Raw genomic sequence first — 20074 nt, forward strand, 5'->3', positions numbered from 1 at the left:
GTGGTCTCCTGTGGGTACAAGCCCATCCTGTTCTTACAAGGAAATTTTATGTCCAGCCCAATAAGGCAAAAGGGAAACCCCGTCTAAAAAAAAAAAAAAAAAAAAAAAAAGAGCACTGGCTGCTCTTGCAGAAGATCCAGGTTTAGTTCACAGCACCCAGAGTGGCTAACAATTTTCTGTAACTCCAGTGCCAGGAGATCTGACACCTTCTTCTGGTCTCCTCTGGCACCAGGTAATGCACGTGGTGCACAAACATACATGCTGGCAAATATGCACACACGTAAAATAAAAATAAGTAACTTTTAAAAAAAGAAATGAACAAACAGCATTCACATACACACTAAAGACCACGGAAGACACCACCAGCCCCAGAGACACAGGCACTACTTGCACCGGCTTTTCCACTTCTCAGACTATAAGACCATTTCTAACTGGATTTTCTCACCTGTATGTGCAGTCGCTCGTTCTCCTCAATCTTCTTTTGCAGATCCTCATCAAAGACGCTCTTTTGCTCTTGACTCAGCTGAGAAGTGTCTCCGCTTTTCTGGCAGAAAGAATAAGTTATGTCCACATAGTTTTCATCCTTTAGAGAAACATGCTAAGGCATCCAGATTCTCTATCATCTTAGTTCCATGTCTCTTCTATGGGTCACCACTCTCAAACAAGCCTGCAAGAGGTGTACAGTCCATCACTTAACTTTTCCTATGGAACACAGATTGGAACTGCAAATATTGCAAAGAACGGGAAAGCTTAAAAGAGAGGAAAAAATAAATGAGCTAACTATTTTTTTTCTATCACTTCAGGAGTAGTTCTGTTAGAAGACAGACCAGACTGAGAGAGTCAGCAATAAGCATCATTTCAATCTGATCTTTTGGTTTGGGAGAGAATTTTTTTTTTTTTGAGAGTCTGAGTTATTAAATTCCTTGAGAAGTTATTATTTAATTCCTTTAAGAAGTTGTGATAAAGGCTAGAGAGATGACTCAGCAGTTAAGAGCACTGGCTGTTCTTGCAGAGGAGCGGGGTTCAGGTCCCAGCATCCACACTATGGCTAACAACCAACTGTAACTCCAGTTCCAGGGGATCTGATGCCCTCTCCTGGCCTCTGCAGGCACTGGCATGACATGGGTGCACTTACATGCATGCAGGCAAAACATTCATACACATAAACTAAAACAAACTAAATAAGAATTTTTTGAAGAAGTTCTGATAAATTACATAAGAGCATTCACAAATATATGTTCATACAAAAGTTCACATAAATTTCTGACTTAAAAAATATTAAATAAAGCTATTATGTACAGAAGGAAAAAAAACTTAAATTATGAAAAACCCCTTCTTTTTCTTCTAATATTAACTTTTCTTCTGAAAAGAATAGCACTATTTAGGAGATCCAATAATGAACAATTGTTTTCATGTAATTCACAGAACTGAGACTAAGCAAAGGACAGTCTAATAATGAAACTGTGTTGAGACATCAGCCACCATTCTGCCTTTTTCTATATCACCACTCCAAATAAGTCACCTAGTGATCCAATACCATTCAGTGATGAAAAGCTCTTAGAAAACAGAACAGCTATATCAAAACCAAAAATGGGACCTAGAGAGATGGTTCAGCAGTTAAGAGTACTGGCTGCTCTTGCAGAGGACCTGGGTTTGTTCCCAGCACCCATGTGGTGGCTAAAACCATCTGTAACTCCAGTTCTAGGAGGAATCTGACATCCTCTTCTGACCTCTAAGGGCATTACCTGACATGTGTGCACTTAAACACATGCAGACAAAACACTCATACAACATAAAATAAAAATAAAACTAAAAAAAAAATTTTTAATATCTATCACGTTTGGAACACAAGGTGCATAAGGAACAATACTGAATGGCATATTTGCAGTCCTTGGGGCTCCCAACTCTGGAAAGTTTTGGTTAAAATGGATTTGCAAGTTTCACACACCTATGCTAAATAGTGATGGGAAGAACTATTAATTAATATGGTATGTTAGCCAGACCAGACAATAATTCCAGTGCTTAGGAAGCTGAGGCAAGGGCATTGTTGCATTTCTGAGGCAAGGCTGGCTGGCCTACATATTTAATTCCAGGGCAGCCTAGGCTACAGGGTAAGACACTGAGTCAAAAATTAAAAAAAAAAAACTAGTCATGTGTGACACCTGGTAGTCATCTAGATGGCTACCTCCTCCCAGGGATCTTTCGGAACTCCCAAAGCACATGGATCCAGTTTCCCCAGTGACTCTCATGCACACATGCCATGCCCTCCTTGTTCTCCCTTGACTTCAATACCAGCACGTCACAGCACCATTCCACAACCAGCAATGCAGTTGGGAACATACTATATTTAACATATTACATGGTAATACAGCCTTAAGCAGTTCCCCTAATCCCATCTGATCCCCATAAGCCTTAAAGTCCATTTTGCTGATGGAGACACTGAGGTTGCCAAAGTCTCAAATTTATAAATGGCAGGCAAAGAATTCAAACCCAGAACTCCAGAGCCTGTGTTCCTCCCTCCACACATACTTCTTCAGGGTCATTTCTTCCCTTCTACCCAGGCTGTTAACACTGCCTCTATCTGTACATTTGTGAAATATGGTTCTATATACATGAGACTTGGAGACTCCATTGCTAGCCCCTGACATCCCTCCCCCAAGTTCTTAACTACAGAAGGCTCTCAGAACACTAAGAATCTGCCTCCCAAATAAAATCATAAAGGAAAAACATCTTCAAATCATGAGCAGACTGAAGTGACTGCCCAAGAATAAGCACTAAGAAAATAAATCAGCAATATTGTGTTGAGCAGAAAGAAGGGGATCTGCACATGCCATGGCATGCATGTAGAAGTCAGAGGACAATTTGCAAGTGTTGGTTCTCTCCACCTGTGGGTCCTGGAGATGGCACTCAGGTCATCAGACTTGGCAGCACATGACCTTTACTGGCTGCAACATCTCACTGCCCCCAGCAGCTGCACCCGCACCCCAGCAGCTGCACCCGCACCCCAGCAGCCGTACTGTGTTGCTCTCCATCTCTGGTTGTTCTTGCCTTACCTTGGGTTCATAGTAACTTGGAATAACAAAGATACATTAAGTTTTACCAATATGAGATACTGATTGATATTTTTTTCTCAGCCACTAAATCAACTATGACAATGTTTGCTGCTAATCAATCCTTGAAAACTGACTTTTGCCTGAAATCCCAGGACTGGGGAGGCCAAGGCAAGAGGACTGAGAATGTAAGGACGGCCTGGGCTACATGGAGAGATCTTGTCTTCAAAAAGAGAAAAGACAGGCACATACAGAGTGTACATATGTACATGCTGGCAAAACACTCATATAAATAAAATAAAAATGAATAAATCTTTTTGGGACCGGGAAGATGGCTCAGCAGTTAAGAGCACTGGCTGCTATTCCAGAGGGCTTATAGTTCCCAGCAACCACATGGTGGCTAACAACTGTCTGTAACTTCAGTTCTAGGGGATCTGATGCCCTCTTCTGACCTCTGCAGGCACTGCTCAACACAGGTACGCTTACATGCACGCAGGCCCTAACCCTAACCCTAACCCTAACCCTCATGCACATAAAATAAACATAAAATTTTTTAAAAATGAAAACGAATGGTGGAAACATCACAAATTCTTTTAAAAATAAATAAATAAAACTTTCAAAAAAGAAAAGAAGGTACCCCCTTTTAGTACATATTAATAATAACTATCTGCATTCTGGACTCAACATGCAGCTATAATAAGGGCACATTAGAGAATGTGGAGGGATTTCTGAGGGTGCCATGTCCAACCTACAGCAAGGTGGCATTAAGCGCCTTTCCTGGACTCACCTTGTTCTTCTTGCCTCGAGGCTCACTGAGCGCTAGCTCGTCCTGAAGCAGTTCGACCCTCTTGGCCAGCTGTAGATTCCGAAACGTCAAGCTGTCCATTTCCTGTTGCAGCTTCCTCAGTGACTGGTCCTTCATTTTCAGTTGTTCCTACAGCAAATCGAAAGCAGTTCCTCACACACAGTTTGGCTTTGAGGTTTAGAAATGATGAAAAAAAAAAAATCTTCTTTTCACCAAAATAAAACCAAAACTTCCTGCTTTGGGAAATTTACATTATATGTTATAATTTTAGCTGTTTTGAGACAAAAATATCTTTTGAGCAAACCAAGTGAAAGGGAAAAAATACTGTAGCTATGGGCTACAAGTTTATAAATTTGAATAATTTAAGAGAATCTCAGATTTACTAACAAGGCCCTTCAGTGAGCAAAGGGTAAGAAATACATCTGTGTGGCCTTTTTTCTAAACTCCTTCCTGAATTAAAATCAACCAACTTGAAAGTGGGGACAGAACCCAACCTGGAACGTCACCAACACTGAGCAAGTACTCTAATACTGAGCAACATCCCCAGCCCCCGAAGTCTTTTCAACACTTATTTTCACGTCACTAGTTTGACCTGTCAAAGATTTTTTAAAATTGGTATTATCACAAACCAAAATTATTATGAGATGTTGTTCTACATCAATGCACTTTCAAGGTATGTGAAAATTGAAACAAAATCTAAAATCTGAACAACACACTTTCACTATTTTCCACTATTTACACCACAGAGGGGTAAGAAAATAGGAAGCCAAAGAGAAATGCTATTTTTTATTTTTATTTTTTGTGTTTCTGAGTCAGGGTCTCCCTGTAGCCCCAACTGTCCTGGAACTCACTATGTAGACCAGGCTGGCCTTGAACTCACAGAGATCCACCTGCCTCTGCTTCCTGAGTGCTGGGATTAACGACATGTGCCACCACACCTGGCTAGAAATGCTATTTTTAAAAAATATTTTATTTATTCTTTTTATTTTATGTGTATGCATGTATTGCCAGCATGTAAGTAAATACACCTGTGTCATGCAATGCCCACAGAGGACAGAAGAAGCTGTTGGATCCCTGGAACTGGAGTTACGGACAGTTGTTAGCTACCATGTGGGTGCTGGGATTTGAACACGGGTCTTTTGCAAAAACAGCCAGTGTTCTTAACCTCTGAGCCATCTCTCCAGCCCCAAAATGCGTGGTGGTGCACGCCTTCAATCCCAGCACTTGGGAGGCAGAGGCAGGCGGATCTCTGTGAGTTCAAGGCCAGCCTGGTCTACATAGTGAGTTCCAGGACAACTGGGGCTACAGGGAGACCCTGTCTCAAAAAGACCAAAAGAAAAAAAAAATTATTCTAACTAAATTTTACCATCACTTTGTGTTTTAAGCAAACACAAACAACCAGATTCTACTGTTCTACTGTCTATTTAAAGAACTATTTTTATTAATTTCACTGAAAACATAAAACTCAAGAAGTGAATTTCAGAAAAGATGGTTGAACCACATTGAAGCAATGGCCTACAGCAAGACTACTGTCTGCTCTACTGGAGATGCAACCGTATGCTGCCACGGATAGAAAAATAATTTCTTTCCTACTGTTAAGCTCTTAATTTTTACTTCAAGTTCAAAGGTAAACACGGGCCCAGCTCAAGTGCAAATTATCATAAAACCTCAACTTAAAGAAAGTAAAATCAATGAATAGTTACCCCTGCCAGTAAATCACTGAAAGGGAAAACCCAATAAACCCAGTCAGAGGACACCCTAGCATTCCCATGTAGCCAACTAGCAAATCTCCAGTTGTACTCTAATTACAACGACTTCTGTTAGGAATAATAAAATGAGAAGTAATTTCTTGACACTGTTGTAATGAGTTACCACTAACTGATTATTGCTCCAAATGCAATGACCAATCATTAGCTTCAGAAGAGGTCTACCTCCCAACCTTTATCTAAACCCCAGCTTCTGCAAGGGAGATGATAACACTATGAACCCCATGGAGTTGGTGGAAATGTTCAGTAAGTAGTGGCTGTAATATGCTTGGTACAATGCCCGGATGGGCAAGTGTTCAACACAACCAGCTTCTTTATCACCATGGCCATAACTGCCCATGCATTACTACCACCAGAGTTCATCACAAAACCAGCCACAGGAGGGTGCCAAATACAAGAGCAGGTCACTAGGAGATACTTCTAGTACATTATTAGGAGAGAGAGAGTGATCATTTCTTTAAGGATTTCAATAAAATAATTCACATCCTACAATTAATTTATCCATTCAAAAAAGGCAAGATTAATGAACTACATGATTTACATATTTAAATCCATCTACCAGGGCCCATCTGCTGAGTGCTGGGGACACAAACGTGAACATGACCCAGCCCCTCAGAGCGCTGTGTAGAAATGGTGCAGCTAAGGAACGCCACTCATTCAGGTGGATTTGATTGTATAAAGGCCTGAAGGTACAGAAGTGCATTTTTCTATCCTTTTTAGCTGAGGAAATAAATATGTATAACACACATACCTGGCAAGTAGGAAACTTCAGCACAAAAAAAAAAACAAAAAAAACAATCCCCTCTCCCCTAGTGAATCAGTGTCAGAGTTAGGACTTTATCCTGGAAAACAGCTACATTCCCTACTTTGTGCAATACCAAGCATGTGACAACCTTGCAGCTCCAAATTTCTGCTGCTTACCTTTAGAGCAGCAGAATTGGCTTGCTCATCCACAACACCTTTTTTAAGGACCTGATTCTGAGCCCGAAGCTGAAAACAGAAAGCAATTGTTAGTTTTTATATAAAGCAACCAGTTAGAGCAAGGAAATCACAATTACTTCATAGGAATATTTACATTAAATAGCTAACTTGCCATCTTGTATATTCAAACACAGAGGTTGAACTCCCCAATAACATAAACCTAATCACTGGCAAAACTGAAATCCATGTCTACTGTGCTGAGGCTGTAGCTTACTTGCCTAGTGTGAGTGAGGCCCTGGGTTCGATTCCCAGAACCACACAAAATAAATAAAATATTCGTGTCTCCTGACTTTGAATGCATCATTCTTTATATGGAATTAAGTCATGACCCTAAATAAAAATAACGCAATCAAAGAGAATATGCCATCTTCTTGAAATTCTAGAACACTATTCATTTGTAAAATATAATTGAACAAATTACAGAGTAAGAGCTGAACAGAAACCACAATGTAAAGGCAGCAAAATATTCTGTGGACACAGGGCCTTATTGTAGATATACGAAGGTCATCGTTGCAGCCAACAACTGAGGAATGGCAGACTTGTTATTGGCCACCGGCTGAACAGTGTGCAAAGCAACTGTGGAGCAGGCTCAGGTTTAAAATCAGTGCTGAAGCTGGGTGTGGTGGCACATGCTTTTAATCACTGCACTTGGGAGGCAGATCTCTGTGAATTCAAGGCCAGTCTGGTTGACAGAGCAAGTTCCAAAAGCCTACTGATAAATTCCAGGCTAATGGAGACCCTGTTTCATAAAAGGAGCGGGGGGTGGGGGGGCAGTATGGCACCTAAGGAACAGCACCAAAGTTCTTCTCTGGCCTCACACACAAGCCAGTATGTGCACACACCTGCACACAAACACTAGTACACATAATAATATCCTCTTGCATATTGCATTCGGATCCTCATCACACACCAGGCAGTGTCCCAAGTGTCTTCATGTGTGCTTATCTAATGCTTACAATCCTACCTCCACTTTAGAGATGAGGAGACAGAGGAAGAGAACAGCAAGACGGACATGCTGAGATTCACAGCCCAACAGCTCTGACTCCACTGTTCAAAGGTCAGCTAGACAACGCCAGCGACTATCTACAAAGTTACATTGAGAGAATGGTGGGTGGGTAAGATGGGATCCTCTCCTTGGGAAATCAGGCAGAACCTGAGCTTTGTTTCCATAAACAAGTATTTAAAAATCTATGTAGAACTTTATTACTTTTATTTTATTTACTGTATATGTGCATATGTGTGGGTGCATGTGAAGGACAGAGGACAACTTGTGGGAGTCAGTTCTCTCCTTCCACCATGTGGATCCCAGGGATCAAATTCAGGTCATTGGCCTTGGCAGCAAGCACCTTTACCTGCTGAGCCATCTTGCCACCCAGATAAATGTTAAGTACCAAAAAATTATAACTAGTGAATTTACTTATATTCACATCTATATAACCACTACTGGCAAAGTTCTAGAAGATAAAATTCTTTTCCACAGTAAGAAGAAAGTATTCTCAGCAAAAATATCACAATATAGATAAATATAAATACGTAAACTCAATGCAGCTGAAGCAAATATTTACAAACTGATTTTTCGGGCTCAACACAGGCACTACGAGTGGCCACATTCTCTCTGAGAAACGGACAGAATAGGATAATTCTACCTATGGGCTTGAAAAAAAATCTATTTCGCCAGAGATGGTAGCTCATGCTTGTGAACCTGAAGGCTGAGGCAGGAGGAGGACAAGCTTGGACAACTTGGTCCACACAGCAAGTTTGAGGCTGGCCTGAACTACACAGAGACCTTGCCTCAAATTTAATTGACAAATTAATTAAATAAAAATCTAATTCTGCATAGCTCAGATCTGTCTCCTGAGGAAAGAGAACAGAAGTGATGTTTTTCTGTGCCATGAAAGCAGGAATACGTGAATGCTAAACTTTAAGTGGAGTAGTTAAAACATGAGAGAATTTAAGACTACAGGAGTAAAGCGACAAACAACTCTCTTTAGAAACTTGAGGATCACTGCTCCCTAATACAACAAAAAGCAGATCTAAATCTGTGCCCTACCACATTTAATAGACAATATAGATTTGGGACCTTCACTTAGCCTTTTGTTTTAAATATTTATTTTTTTAATTTTATACATATAGGTGTTTGTCTGCATGTATGTAAGTGAGCACAGTGCCAGTGGAGGCTGGAAGAGGACACTGGTTCCCCTGGAACTGAAGTTACAGACTGTTGTGAACCGCCATGTTGGCACTGGAAACCAAATCCACGTCCTCTGTAAGAGCAGCCAGTGCTCTTAACTGCTGAGCCATCTCTCCAACCCTTCACTTAGCTTTTTGAGCTTTGGTCACATGGTCTATAGTGTATATAATGGGTAAACATGGAGCTTTGGCTCCCATCACCCACCTGGCAGCTAACAATCATCTGTAACTCCAGTCTCAGGGGATCTGATGCCTTCTTCTGACCTCTGCAGGCGTTAAACACATAGGTATACTTCAATATATTTGAGCAAAACACTCAAACTTACAAAATAAAAATAAATTTTAAAAAAACTTTAAGGGCCATGAGAGAAAGAAGGAAGTAAGAGGTAAGGCTCTTGTTTTCAAAGAACTTATCATTTTCTGGGTGTCGTAGCTCACACCTGTAATCCCAGCACTCAAGAGGCTAAGGCAGGAAGACTGCCATGAGTTTGAGGTCAGCCTGGTCTACCAGTGATTTCTAGCCTGAGCAAGCTACAGTATGAGGCACCATCTCAAAAAACCAACAAGTTGGCTGAGCATGGTGGTACTTGTCTTTGATTCCAACACCTGGGAGGCAAAGCTGGGTGGATTTCTGTGAGTTTGAGGCCTACCAGGGCTATACAGTGAGGCCTTGTTTAAAAAATAAAAGTCTAGAACTGGTGAGATGGCTCAGTGGTTAAGAGTGCTTGCTATACAATCATGGGGACAAGAGTTTGGATCCCAGCACCCACATAACAAGCCAGGCATCCTACACACCTGTAGCCCCAGTTCTAGAGGGAAGGGGCAGAGATAGGAAGATCACTGGGACTTGCTGGTTTCCAGTCTAGCCAATGCAAGTCGCGGGTTCAAGGGGAGACCATGTCTCAAAGGATAAGTGGAGAATGACAGAAGTCACCCAGCATCCATCCTCTTCTGGTCTCTGCAGTTACACCTACACACACACACACACACACACACACACACACACACACACACACACAAATAAATAAATCTAAAAGATAAAAAGTCCATTTAGATATATATATATATATACATATAATTTAAATGGGAAGATAAAATATTAAGACAATATTTCGCAAAATTGTGTTTTTCTGTTCTTAAAAGAAAAGGTATAAACATGAAATTCTCTGAGAAAGGTCTTGGCACACTGAGTTCTGAGAGTCAAACCAGCCTACTTTGAAGTTTTACTGGAACATGCCATACTCCTTTATTCACATACTATATGCAGTGGAAGAGATAAGCAACAGAAATCATACAGCTCCAAGTCTAAAATATTTAGTATATGGCTCTTTATAGAAAAAGGTCTGCCAACCTCTGCTCTAGACGTTTAAAAACAGGAAACACCAGCTTAGCATTGACTTCCAATATGCAGCCTTCTACTTTCTAAGCAATAAGTATCCTATGGACAGTGAGCTACTTACCTAGCAGAATTAATACATCCAAATCCACATAGCCAGAAGACAGAGTACCATGTAACCCAGGCTAACCTGCTTAATAGCTGAGGATTCCTTGAGCTCCTGACCCTCTGGCTTCTACCTTCCAAGTAATATCTCTGGAATTATAGACATGTGCCACCACATTCAGCTCTCTACCTCAATCTTTAGGTGTCATTTCATCCCATGTTCTAACTGATCTAGCAGGTCTTCTGGGGGGGGGGGCGGTAAAAGCCCTTAATGACTACCCGAAAGTCTAAGGTGCTTGAAGTCCACGGAACTGATCATTGCCTGTATGATCAGCATGGCAGAAATTTAAAGCATAACAGAACGTCCCCTTTCGTTTCTAAGGTATAGTAAAGGTTATTGGGAGCAAACTGAGCAGCCTGATTTGTTAAAGAGCAAAAGGAAACTTTCAAATAACTGTGTGGCATTTATTCTAACTGATTATAACAAAAAAATGATCTAGATTTTTCCTTTGGAAAATATTGCTTGCTAAGCTGACAACCCAAAACATGGTTTCTACGAAACCAGTTAACAAAATTCCTTTCATAAGTATTTATCTAGAAGGCCTGTCTGTTACGCAGTAGGCAGGAAAGGATGGTGACGATCAGCTGACATGCTCTCTTCTGCTGCCACTGGAGCTACAATCCCTGGCACTAGACACGCTCCTGCACCACCTCCTGCAGGCTGGCACCACTACCGCCACTTGCACATGATCACCCAGCAGCCTGTCCAATGCTGATCCTCTGTTCTGAGTCTGGTCCCTCAGAACCCACCTTCCTCCTCTCCAGCACTCACAGGGGAGGCGAACGCACTGTATTCTGCCTTAGCTACAGTTACAGGACCACAGCTGGACACTCATGACTCTAGGAGACAAGTGTGTGTAAAGACTGGTTCAACAGAGAAGCAACTGCCCTGATGTCCCCGTTACACAGAAAAACACTGAAGAGAGCACAGCCCTGTCCAGCAGCTGCACACAAAGCCCTCTGCTGCCCATGGTAGAAGAACAGGACCTCTCCACCCACCTCTGAAGCTCTTTAAACGCTTGTAAACCTCACTTTCTAATGTCTTACCATCTTCTGGTTAATTACCTCCACTTTGAGAGCATAGCTCTTCTTCACTGGCTGAACAAATCTTAACCTGTTGTTCTGGGAGGCCCCTTCTTCCTTTTGGTTCTACTTCTACCACAACCTTTTCCTAACCAACACCTCAGCCCACAGTGAGCTCACTTCTCAGTTCCTTTGGCACCCACTGGTAACAAGGCATCTTCTAGTCATGTTTGGTCTTAATTTTATTCTTTTTGGAGACAGGGTCTCACTATGTAGCCCCAGCTGGCCTTAAACTCACTATGTAGACCAGGCTGGCCTTGAACTCAAGAGATCTGCCTGCCTCTGCCTCCCAAGTGCTGAGATTAAAGGCATGGACCACCACACACAACTTACTTTTACGTTTTAAAGTTACAAAATGGATGATTTCTGTCTTAATCTCCAATCTGCCAATTTAAACTGTTCTTCGTGGTTGAAACCACAGTATACTTCCTTGTATTTCCTGTTTACAATGAAAGATCAATGCCATGGATAGCAAAATAACTCAATATTAGCTAATTAATAAAAGACTGCATATAAGGGTGTGTGAATGTAAGGTCTCTTACAACAGTAAGAGACTGCCACCACTTGAACAGTTCTTTTCCAAGACCTTCTCAAATGATTTGAACTTCATGGGCATACTGGACACCAAGAATCCTCAAGAGCCTGAAGCCTGGGGCTGGAGAGATGGTTTAAGAGTTAAGAGCACTGGCTACTCTTGCAGAGGACCTAGGTTCAGTTCCCAGAACCCATATGGAAGCTAATAGCCTTCCATAATTCCAGTTCCAAGGGATCCTCTGGCCTCTGCAGGCATTACATGCATGGGGTGCACATATATACATATATATGTATATGTATATATGTAGGCAAAGAACACATACACAAAAAGTAAAAATGAACAAATAAATGTTTTAAAAGAGTGTGGAGCCCAATTCTACCAACCAGCCTCAGTCTTCAACGGACCTATAAAACAGCTGTTTTTCTAGTGGTGGTAAGCCAGCTACCATCTCACTCATGTCACTCTGACAGTCTCTGTTAGGATCACTGGCCCATGATGAAGGATGTATGATTTCAACCACAAATACTACAAGACTTTGTGGGGAAAGCAATGAATCATCCACATGTCTTTTCTCCTCTAAACCCCAACCATCTTCTATGTCAGAACCTTTTTTTTTTTGTTTTCCTGTCTTTTTGAGACAGGGTTTCCCTATAGCCCCAGCTGTCCTGGAACTCACTATGTAGACCAGGCTGCCCTTGAACTTACAGAGATCTGCCTGCCTCTGCCTCCCGAGTGCTGGGATAAAAGGCATGCGCCACCACGCCCAGCCAGAACCATTCTCATGTGGTTGTTCTCCCAACATGTATACACGTTTTACAACCCTATAAAATGAACTTTAAATACACCTCTTTTCTTCCTTACAAAGTAATGTGAATAACAGACAACCTTAATCCTCACCTAAAGCCTGATTCAAAGCTTCAGAATACCAAAGTTACCTGGAGACCCTAGTTGAAGTGTCTGGACCGAGTAACTCCTAAAACCACCCAGTTCTAACAATCTAAGTAAGTATTCTAAATGTTAGGGTTCAGCAGCCCCGCCCCCTCACCAAGAGCCTCACTGTTCCACAAGCCCCTGAGAAAAGCACCTTGGTCTTTGAAGTCAAAAGCAGACTTTTCTCTACTGTTTGGCCAACACAGCAGGCTTCCCCTTTGATCTCTAAAGAGGGCAGGGTTTAACAGTCCCACTCTCTCCTGCTTCCCCCCACACCTAATCTTTAAAAAATATCTTTCCATCTTCTGCACCCCCTGAAGCCTCCCCCTTTAAAAGACCCCAGTCATGACCCGTGGGCAGACATTTTCCCTGCCTGGAAGGGAATCTGTCCCATGTGTTCCTTTGCTAATAAACTCTATTCCCTTGGAGGTTTATCTGTGTCCTGGTGCTTTCTCCCGATCAACCAGATTCATCCATCGCCTACTTCATCTATCACTAAACTGCTACCAATATCTCCTGGTCTTTCTCTCTGCCTACTCAACTGCGCCTAGCCCAGGAAGGGCAAAAGGTGAAGACAGGCTACATGGTTCGTACTAGTGAGTCGCTGGGGTTATTTTGTCTCTGATAAAGGAAAAACTTCCTCTCAGACACGGCCTCAAATGAAACATTCTGTGCCTGCTTCCATGTAAGAAAACTTGCAAAGATAAAACTTTCCCCCAATGCTTCCACGTTAGCTGCCCCCTCTGTGGTCAGTTGGGTATGCTGGCTCAGCTAACGAGAAGAGCAGGGCAGCCCTTATCCTTCTAGAAAGTTTAGTCCTTGGACAACTACAATAGCAGCACTTGGGAGCAGAACCTCAGGCCCTACCCTAGATCTATTAAACCAGAATCTGCAGTTCAACAAGATCTTTTGGTGACTTACACAGATTTTACACCCAGGGTCTCAAACACTGTCCAACAGAGTAGCTAAGAGCCACACGTGGCTACTTAAATTACTTAAAGTTAAAAAAATCCAAAGTTCCGTTCCTCAGCCACACTAGCTTTACGTCTAAGTGCTCAACTTCCATACAGGGCCAGCAAGATGGCTCAGCAGGTAAGGGCACTTCCTACCAAGCCTGCCATCCTGAGTTCAATCCCAGGAACCCACATGGTCAAAGGAGAGAATTGCCACCCACAAGTTACAAGTTGTCCTCTGACTTCCACACATGTGCTATGGCACATGCACACAATAAATGTAAATTAATTTTCACACATGGCTGCACTGCCCAGCATCAAAGACTGCCGCTCTCATGGAAAATTCCACTGGACAGTACTCAACACGAAGCTGTTTCCCAACCCAACTTTACTAATGAGCCCTACACATTAAGGTTTAAAAAGCTGATATGCAATGTTCACAAAATCTAGCCCAGGTCTGTTTCTCTTCCAGCAGAGGGTGATTAATCAGATTCCACCAATCCCACCATCCAGTCAGCAAAAACACTGGACCCAAACTGGCCCTTTCCTAACATATGTAGCTCTGTACTACACTGTACATCTAAAAAGTTCACAAAGGCCATCCTCAGAACCAGAGTAAGCATCAATTGCCAAGTAAACTGCTAGAACTACAAAAACCTCAAAAAGAGCTTTGAAAAGACTATCTTCATCTGAGCAAAGACTGAGTTAATGATTCCATTCTTTGACTAATGTTCTTAAAATTTAGCATGTGCTCAAGTCTGGCCGTTAAGTGTTCCCTAAAGGTCCACATGTAAAAGCCTGGTATCTAGGGTAGTCCTATTGGGAGGTGCTATGGACAATAAGAAGAAGTGGGGTCTTGCAGGTCCCCAGATCATTGGATTCAAGGAGGAATGCAAGGCCTTGATTCTTTCTCTCCCCTGCTCCTGACTTGCAATGTGATCAAGTGCTTGCTCCCCATGACCCAGCCACCACATTCTCCATTTGCTATGAGTACGCCAAGAAGTGAAGGCACTGTGCCTGTACTACTACACCGTCTGGACTCTGAACCTCCAAACCAGTGAGCTAAATAAGCCTTTCCTTTATAGATACTGTTCTCTCAGAAGTTCTGTTATAGCCACAAAAGCTTTCTAATACAGTGTGTATGCAGTCTTGCTACAGCACAGACTGCTGGGTCTCACAGCTAATTTCAGATTCAATAGGTCCAAGATGGACTCAGGAGTCTGCATTTCTACGCATTCCAAGATGGAGTCCATTAGGGGCCAGGGCTCACACAGGGCAAATCACTGACCCAGGAGACCATAAATACTGGGAAGACCTTGAAACTTGCTCACACACATACCATGGTGCCAAGCAGAGATGCTCTTTCAAGGAGAGTAAGCTGAACTCAGATGAGCCACAACTGAATACTTCTCACCCCTTCATGAGATTCACAGAGAATCAGAAACAGCACAAGCGGTGGAAGAAAAAGCAAATAAGAGACAGTCTTGTATGTTTCATCTATAATGTAGTAACTGAGGCCTTCAATAGCTTTCCCTCACATCTCACAGAGGAAGCTTATACCTTTATCTACTTGCTCCCAAACCCTCTAAAAACCAACCTAGATAGACCTTTTCCCTCCTTGAAACTATTGAAGCTGAAATTTCAGAAGTCTCTAGGGACTTCCTACTACCCAAACCACTAGGGTCTTAATCTCCATTTATACCATTGTTTTAACAACCTGTTTACCTTACAATCCTCAACTGCTTTGACCTTCATAGTTCAACTGATTTAACTATACTCTCAGTCACTTTTTACAGAATTGTTCTGTTGTTTTAAAAACTTCTGAGGGGCTGGGCTTGGTGATACAGGTCTTTAAACCCAGCCCTTGGGAGGCCAAAACAGATGGCTTTCTTGTGAATTCAACCCCTTCCAGGGCTACATAGTGAGACCTTGTGTCAAAACAAATAAAAACAAACAAATAAAACTTTGGTGTGGGGGGTTTCCAAGATTCCACCCCTAGCTGAGGAGCTACTGACTGCTGAGAAAGGGAATGTCAATCATTTCAGGGGTGTGGCTCCTGGTTGGTTGCTCATGCTCTACCAGATGGCCTGAGTCATGACAGGTTAGGTAGCGCTAAAAGGACTTAGTTTTTTTTTTTTTTTTAAAAAAAAGAAGACATGAAGGTGGGAGAGGGGCATGTGTTGGGGAGGGGAGAGGTTGTAGAGGGTGGATATGATCAAGATACACTTTGTATACATGTATGAAACTGCCAAAGCATTTTTTAAAAATTCTGCTTAATCCTTCACATTTTTGTCAATGAAAACCTCACCTTGTCCCAGTCTCTCCAAACACTCCCATAGTTTACTACAGCATGTTTCCATTGCAGTGCTATTCCAAAATGTCATTCTCTTTGGAAAAATAAAAACTTCGATTATGAAGCTCTTAAGCAGGGAAGAGCCATTCCCCCACAGCACAGGTGAAGATTTGCCCTGAAGGCCAGGAGGGAGCCACAAATGTTCTGCATGTGCAAATGTCCTGGGTGCCTGTTAAGCTTCTCTCCTGAAGCATGGGCTTCCTTCCACAAACTAACAGCGATTTTTTCTCCTAAGCATTCTAAATCAGGTAGGAGAAAAATGCAAGTAGATTTCAATATCAGCCCACAATCTGAGCACCAGGGAAGGCAATAAAAAGGTAGAATTCTATGGGCACAGGACTGGAGATGGTAGACCTCAGAAACCTCTGCACTAGAGTTGACAGGGAATAAAAAGTACATGAAATCCTTTAACCTCTGGGAGGGAGGGAAGGAGGGAGGGAGGGAGGGAGGGAGGGAGAGGGAGAGGCATTGCATGACACAGGTGCACTTACCTACATGCAGGCAATACACACATACACATAAAAGAGAGAGAGAGAGAGAGAGAGAGAGAGAGACTGACTCTGAGACTCACTCTGCAGCCCAGGCTGGCCTCGAATTCACTATGTAGCTAAGGCTGGCCTGGAATTCACAGCAATCCTCCCTCCTCTGCCTTGAGCCACCACACAGGTCTGTCGCAACATTCAGAAATTTCCATCACAGTGCAAGCAAAACAATGAGAAGTGGCCTGGCCATAGGGGAGATGACCCCAAGTTCGGCAGACTTCTTCACAGTCTCCTTAGCATCTCTTCCTTCTGGTACATCCCTCCTACAGGTGTTCACCCACAGTCCTACCCTGATTAACTTTCCCCACTTGATCTCTTTTTTTGGGTTTTTGAGATAGGGTCTCCCTATAGACCCAGCTGGCCTAGAACTTTCTACGTAGAGCAAGTTAGCCTCAATCTGTCACGGAAATCTGCCTGCCTCTGCCTCTGGAGCACTGGAATTAAAGGTGTGTGCTATCAGGGCCAGCCCTCTGAGTTAATCCTTATGGAAATTATTTAAAAGCACTAGCCTTTGTCCTTACTTTAAGTCAGTTCATTCCCAATAGAAAATTTCAGCAATTACCTCAAACTAACGTGTGAATTATGTAACTTTAACATGTCCTGCAACCCCATGTCTACACCTAACCTATGTCTACATCTAACATGCCTCTTCACTCCCACTGGTCCTTAGTCTGTCGGTGGCTGTCACAATCTTTCATCTCAGAACTTTGTGAAGAACTCCATGTCTTCCCTCCCCCATCAAGTCCTGAAGAATGAAGTCCAAAGGATGAAAGCCTTATATACATTTTACATCTTTCCATAAGTTTAATGCTATGCACAAAGTAGGTTCTTAAATAAGAGGTAAGCTAAAAGTATTTTTAACCCAAAATTCCTGAATCTAGCCTCTATTCCCATTCCACAGTCACTAACTTTTACTTAATCCTACGTCATTCTTCCCAGTGTAGCCGAACACCTACTGTCTGGCCTCCCTTTCACCAGTCTTTCCCTATTTCAACCCATCACAATATAGTCAATCAGTTTCCTTTCAAAAAGTAAAGCTGCTACTAAAGACCTCTGACAGCTGGCAAGATGGCTTAACCATCATGAATGGCAGTTGCTGCCAAGCCTGACAACCTGAGTTCAATTCCTGGAACCCACATGGTGGAAGGAGAGAAGTGACTCCTGCAAGTTGTGTGCAAGAAGTGACTCCTCCTTCCACGTGGAAACGCACATAAACGTGTATATATATATATATATATATATATATATATATGTGTGTGTGTGTATATATATATATTTGATATTTTTCCATTACACACATCTTGTTTGAAATTCACAAACCTTCATGATCTGGTTCAACCTTTCACCACACTCTGCCATGCATCTTAAGGAGCTTTTGTGATAGCAAATATAGGCTATTCTCTTCACCAGGAAAACTATCACTTCCTCCAACCGCCTTCCCTACTGAAACTTCCACCCTTACCCAGTCACTGCTCCTCTGCACTCCCACTGAACTAGCACCTGTCATCCTAATTATGCACCATATTTGAAGAGTCTATTAAAGGTGATGCTCAATGGACGCTGACAGACTGTTAACAGGGGGCACAAAATAAGGGTTTGTTGAACTAACTTAAATATTTCCATATTTCAAGAAAATCTTTCAACATCTTTTATTACTTTGGATAATGATGCAATTATTTCAACAACATGGTCACTGCTCAAAGCATTTTTGGAACTCCTTGTTTGCATTTAGAACTGCCTTCTAAGCTTTTTTACCCTCTAGAGATGGAAATCAGTCCCCTAACTCTATACTCATGAAACATTTTCAACCAAAAATAGTAGTGGCAAATTTGAGCACTGCCATCCTCCACCCACCTTCCTTCATCATATGGAATTGTTCCAAACTCCTGGCTCTCTCAAACAAGGAAGTCTTCCTCAAAAGATGAAGACTTGCTCTTACTGACACTGTCACAGGCTCTTGAGGATTTCAAATGGAAATGCAATGGGATTTTGTGGATGGTGGCACAGTGGACTCAAAAGGCTGCTATCTGATGATGAAGACTTAACCACGCATGTTTTGATGCAGGTTTTATTTTCTTTAAATGCTCCCATTTCACCTTGCTGAATATATGTTGAATAAAATCAAAAGGGGGAAAATGTACTTAGATTTCTTCAAATTGTAAAAAGGGGGCTAAATTTTTTCACTGATTTTCTGAATGCCAAGATCACTGAAAATCCAGCGTGATTGTTGAAACCTTTCCAAAGGCATGAGATTCTGCTTTAGTAACTTCATTAGAATAGTCTTAAGGCAGAAACACCCTACCCAGAAACTGCACCACCCTTGTCCATGGAAAGGGTTCCACTATTTGAAAGACTGACATGACAAAGGGCTAGTCCCTTTTTGCATAATTCTGCACCTACGGAGCACCTGCAGGGTGCTCTGCCCCATTCCAAGTGAGGAAGACACAAGACAGCAAAGGGCACAGCCCTAGCACGCAAGCTGTCAAAAATCACTCCTGACAACATCCACATTCTTACCACACTTCCCAGTGAGGCAGTTTACCCGAATGACACTATTTACTCTCCCGAACTGATGTAGGGGCAGGTAAGTCTCTTTATCCTTAAATCATCCCCACAGAAAGGGAGAATGGTTGATCCCCATCACTGGGCTGGACAAACTGAGGAAGCAGCTAGCGGAGGGCTGGTCCATATCCCTCCTTCCTCTCTGGCCAGCACCAAAAGCAGAAGCATGGATTTCTGACATCCCACTTCCAAGCCTGCTGATTCCGCGAGAAGGAAGACTCAAACTCCAGCTCCTTTCTGCAGAGACGCACACGAACCCAGACACCGCCCGGCCCCATCTCCCTGGACCTGCAGGTGGAGGCACGGTAATGGTGGACGCAGGAGGTGAAGAGGAAAGGAGGCGCCCTCAGCATCCCCTATGGTCCCAAGTCGCTGCCAAGGCCAACCGAGGCCGCAGGGCCAGGGACCCCTGACTCCCCGCCCACGATGGGTACCTTCGAGTACTCCTGAGCCAGCTTCTGGTACTTCCCCTGCAACTCTGCTGAGGCCATGGCCTCCCCCGCCCCGTCCAGGCCAGGCCGCCAGGGCCGCTCAGCCCCGCCCCCCGCCCCCAACCCCACACTGGCCCTCTGGCTGGGCTGAGCCAGCGTCTGCCTCTCGGCCGCCGCCGCGCCTCCTCCTCCACTTCCGGGTTTCAGGGCGGGAGGATGGCGGAGCCGGGCTCGAGGGCGGGGCGACTACCGGGGGCGGGGCTATGGCTTGGTATCGCCGCTCCACCCTCCTCCTGTGCCCAAGCCTGCGCATGCGCAGACTCGCCTGCGCGACAGTGCTTGGCCTGTGGCCTGGGACGCCATCTTGGACCATGCGTCAAGATGGCGGCCCG

General features: G+C 43.1%; 1 protein-coding gene across 1 annotated transcript in view; it reads right to left on the bottom strand.

Moving 5' to 3' along the window:
- Positions 1 to 19841, bottom strand: part of Ppp1r21 (protein phosphatase 1 regulatory subunit 21) — a 79460-nt gene extending 59619 nt beyond the window's left edge. Inside the window, exons 1-4 of the mRNA XM_008823043.3 lie at positions 19686 to 19841; positions 6543 to 6611; positions 3838 to 3984; positions 446 to 544 (exon numbers count right to left, since the gene is read on the bottom strand). Coding sequence (XP_008821265.1) covers positions 446 to 544; positions 3838 to 3984; positions 6543 to 6611; positions 19686 to 19742 — 372 coding nt within the window. The 5' untranslated portion in view covers positions 19743 to 19841. The remainder of the gene's footprint in view (positions 1 to 445; positions 545 to 3837; positions 3985 to 6542; positions 6612 to 19685) is intronic.
- Between the last annotated feature and the right edge of the window lie 233 nt (positions 19842 to 20074).

The sequence above is a fragment of the Nannospalax galili genome, unplaced genomic scaffold, assembly GCF_000622305.1.
Source record: "Nannospalax galili isolate Female #2095 unplaced genomic scaffold, S.galili_v1.0 scaffold286, whole genome shotgun sequence".
NCBI classification, from domain to species: Eukaryota; Metazoa; Chordata; class Mammalia; order Rodentia; family Spalacidae; genus Nannospalax; species Nannospalax galili.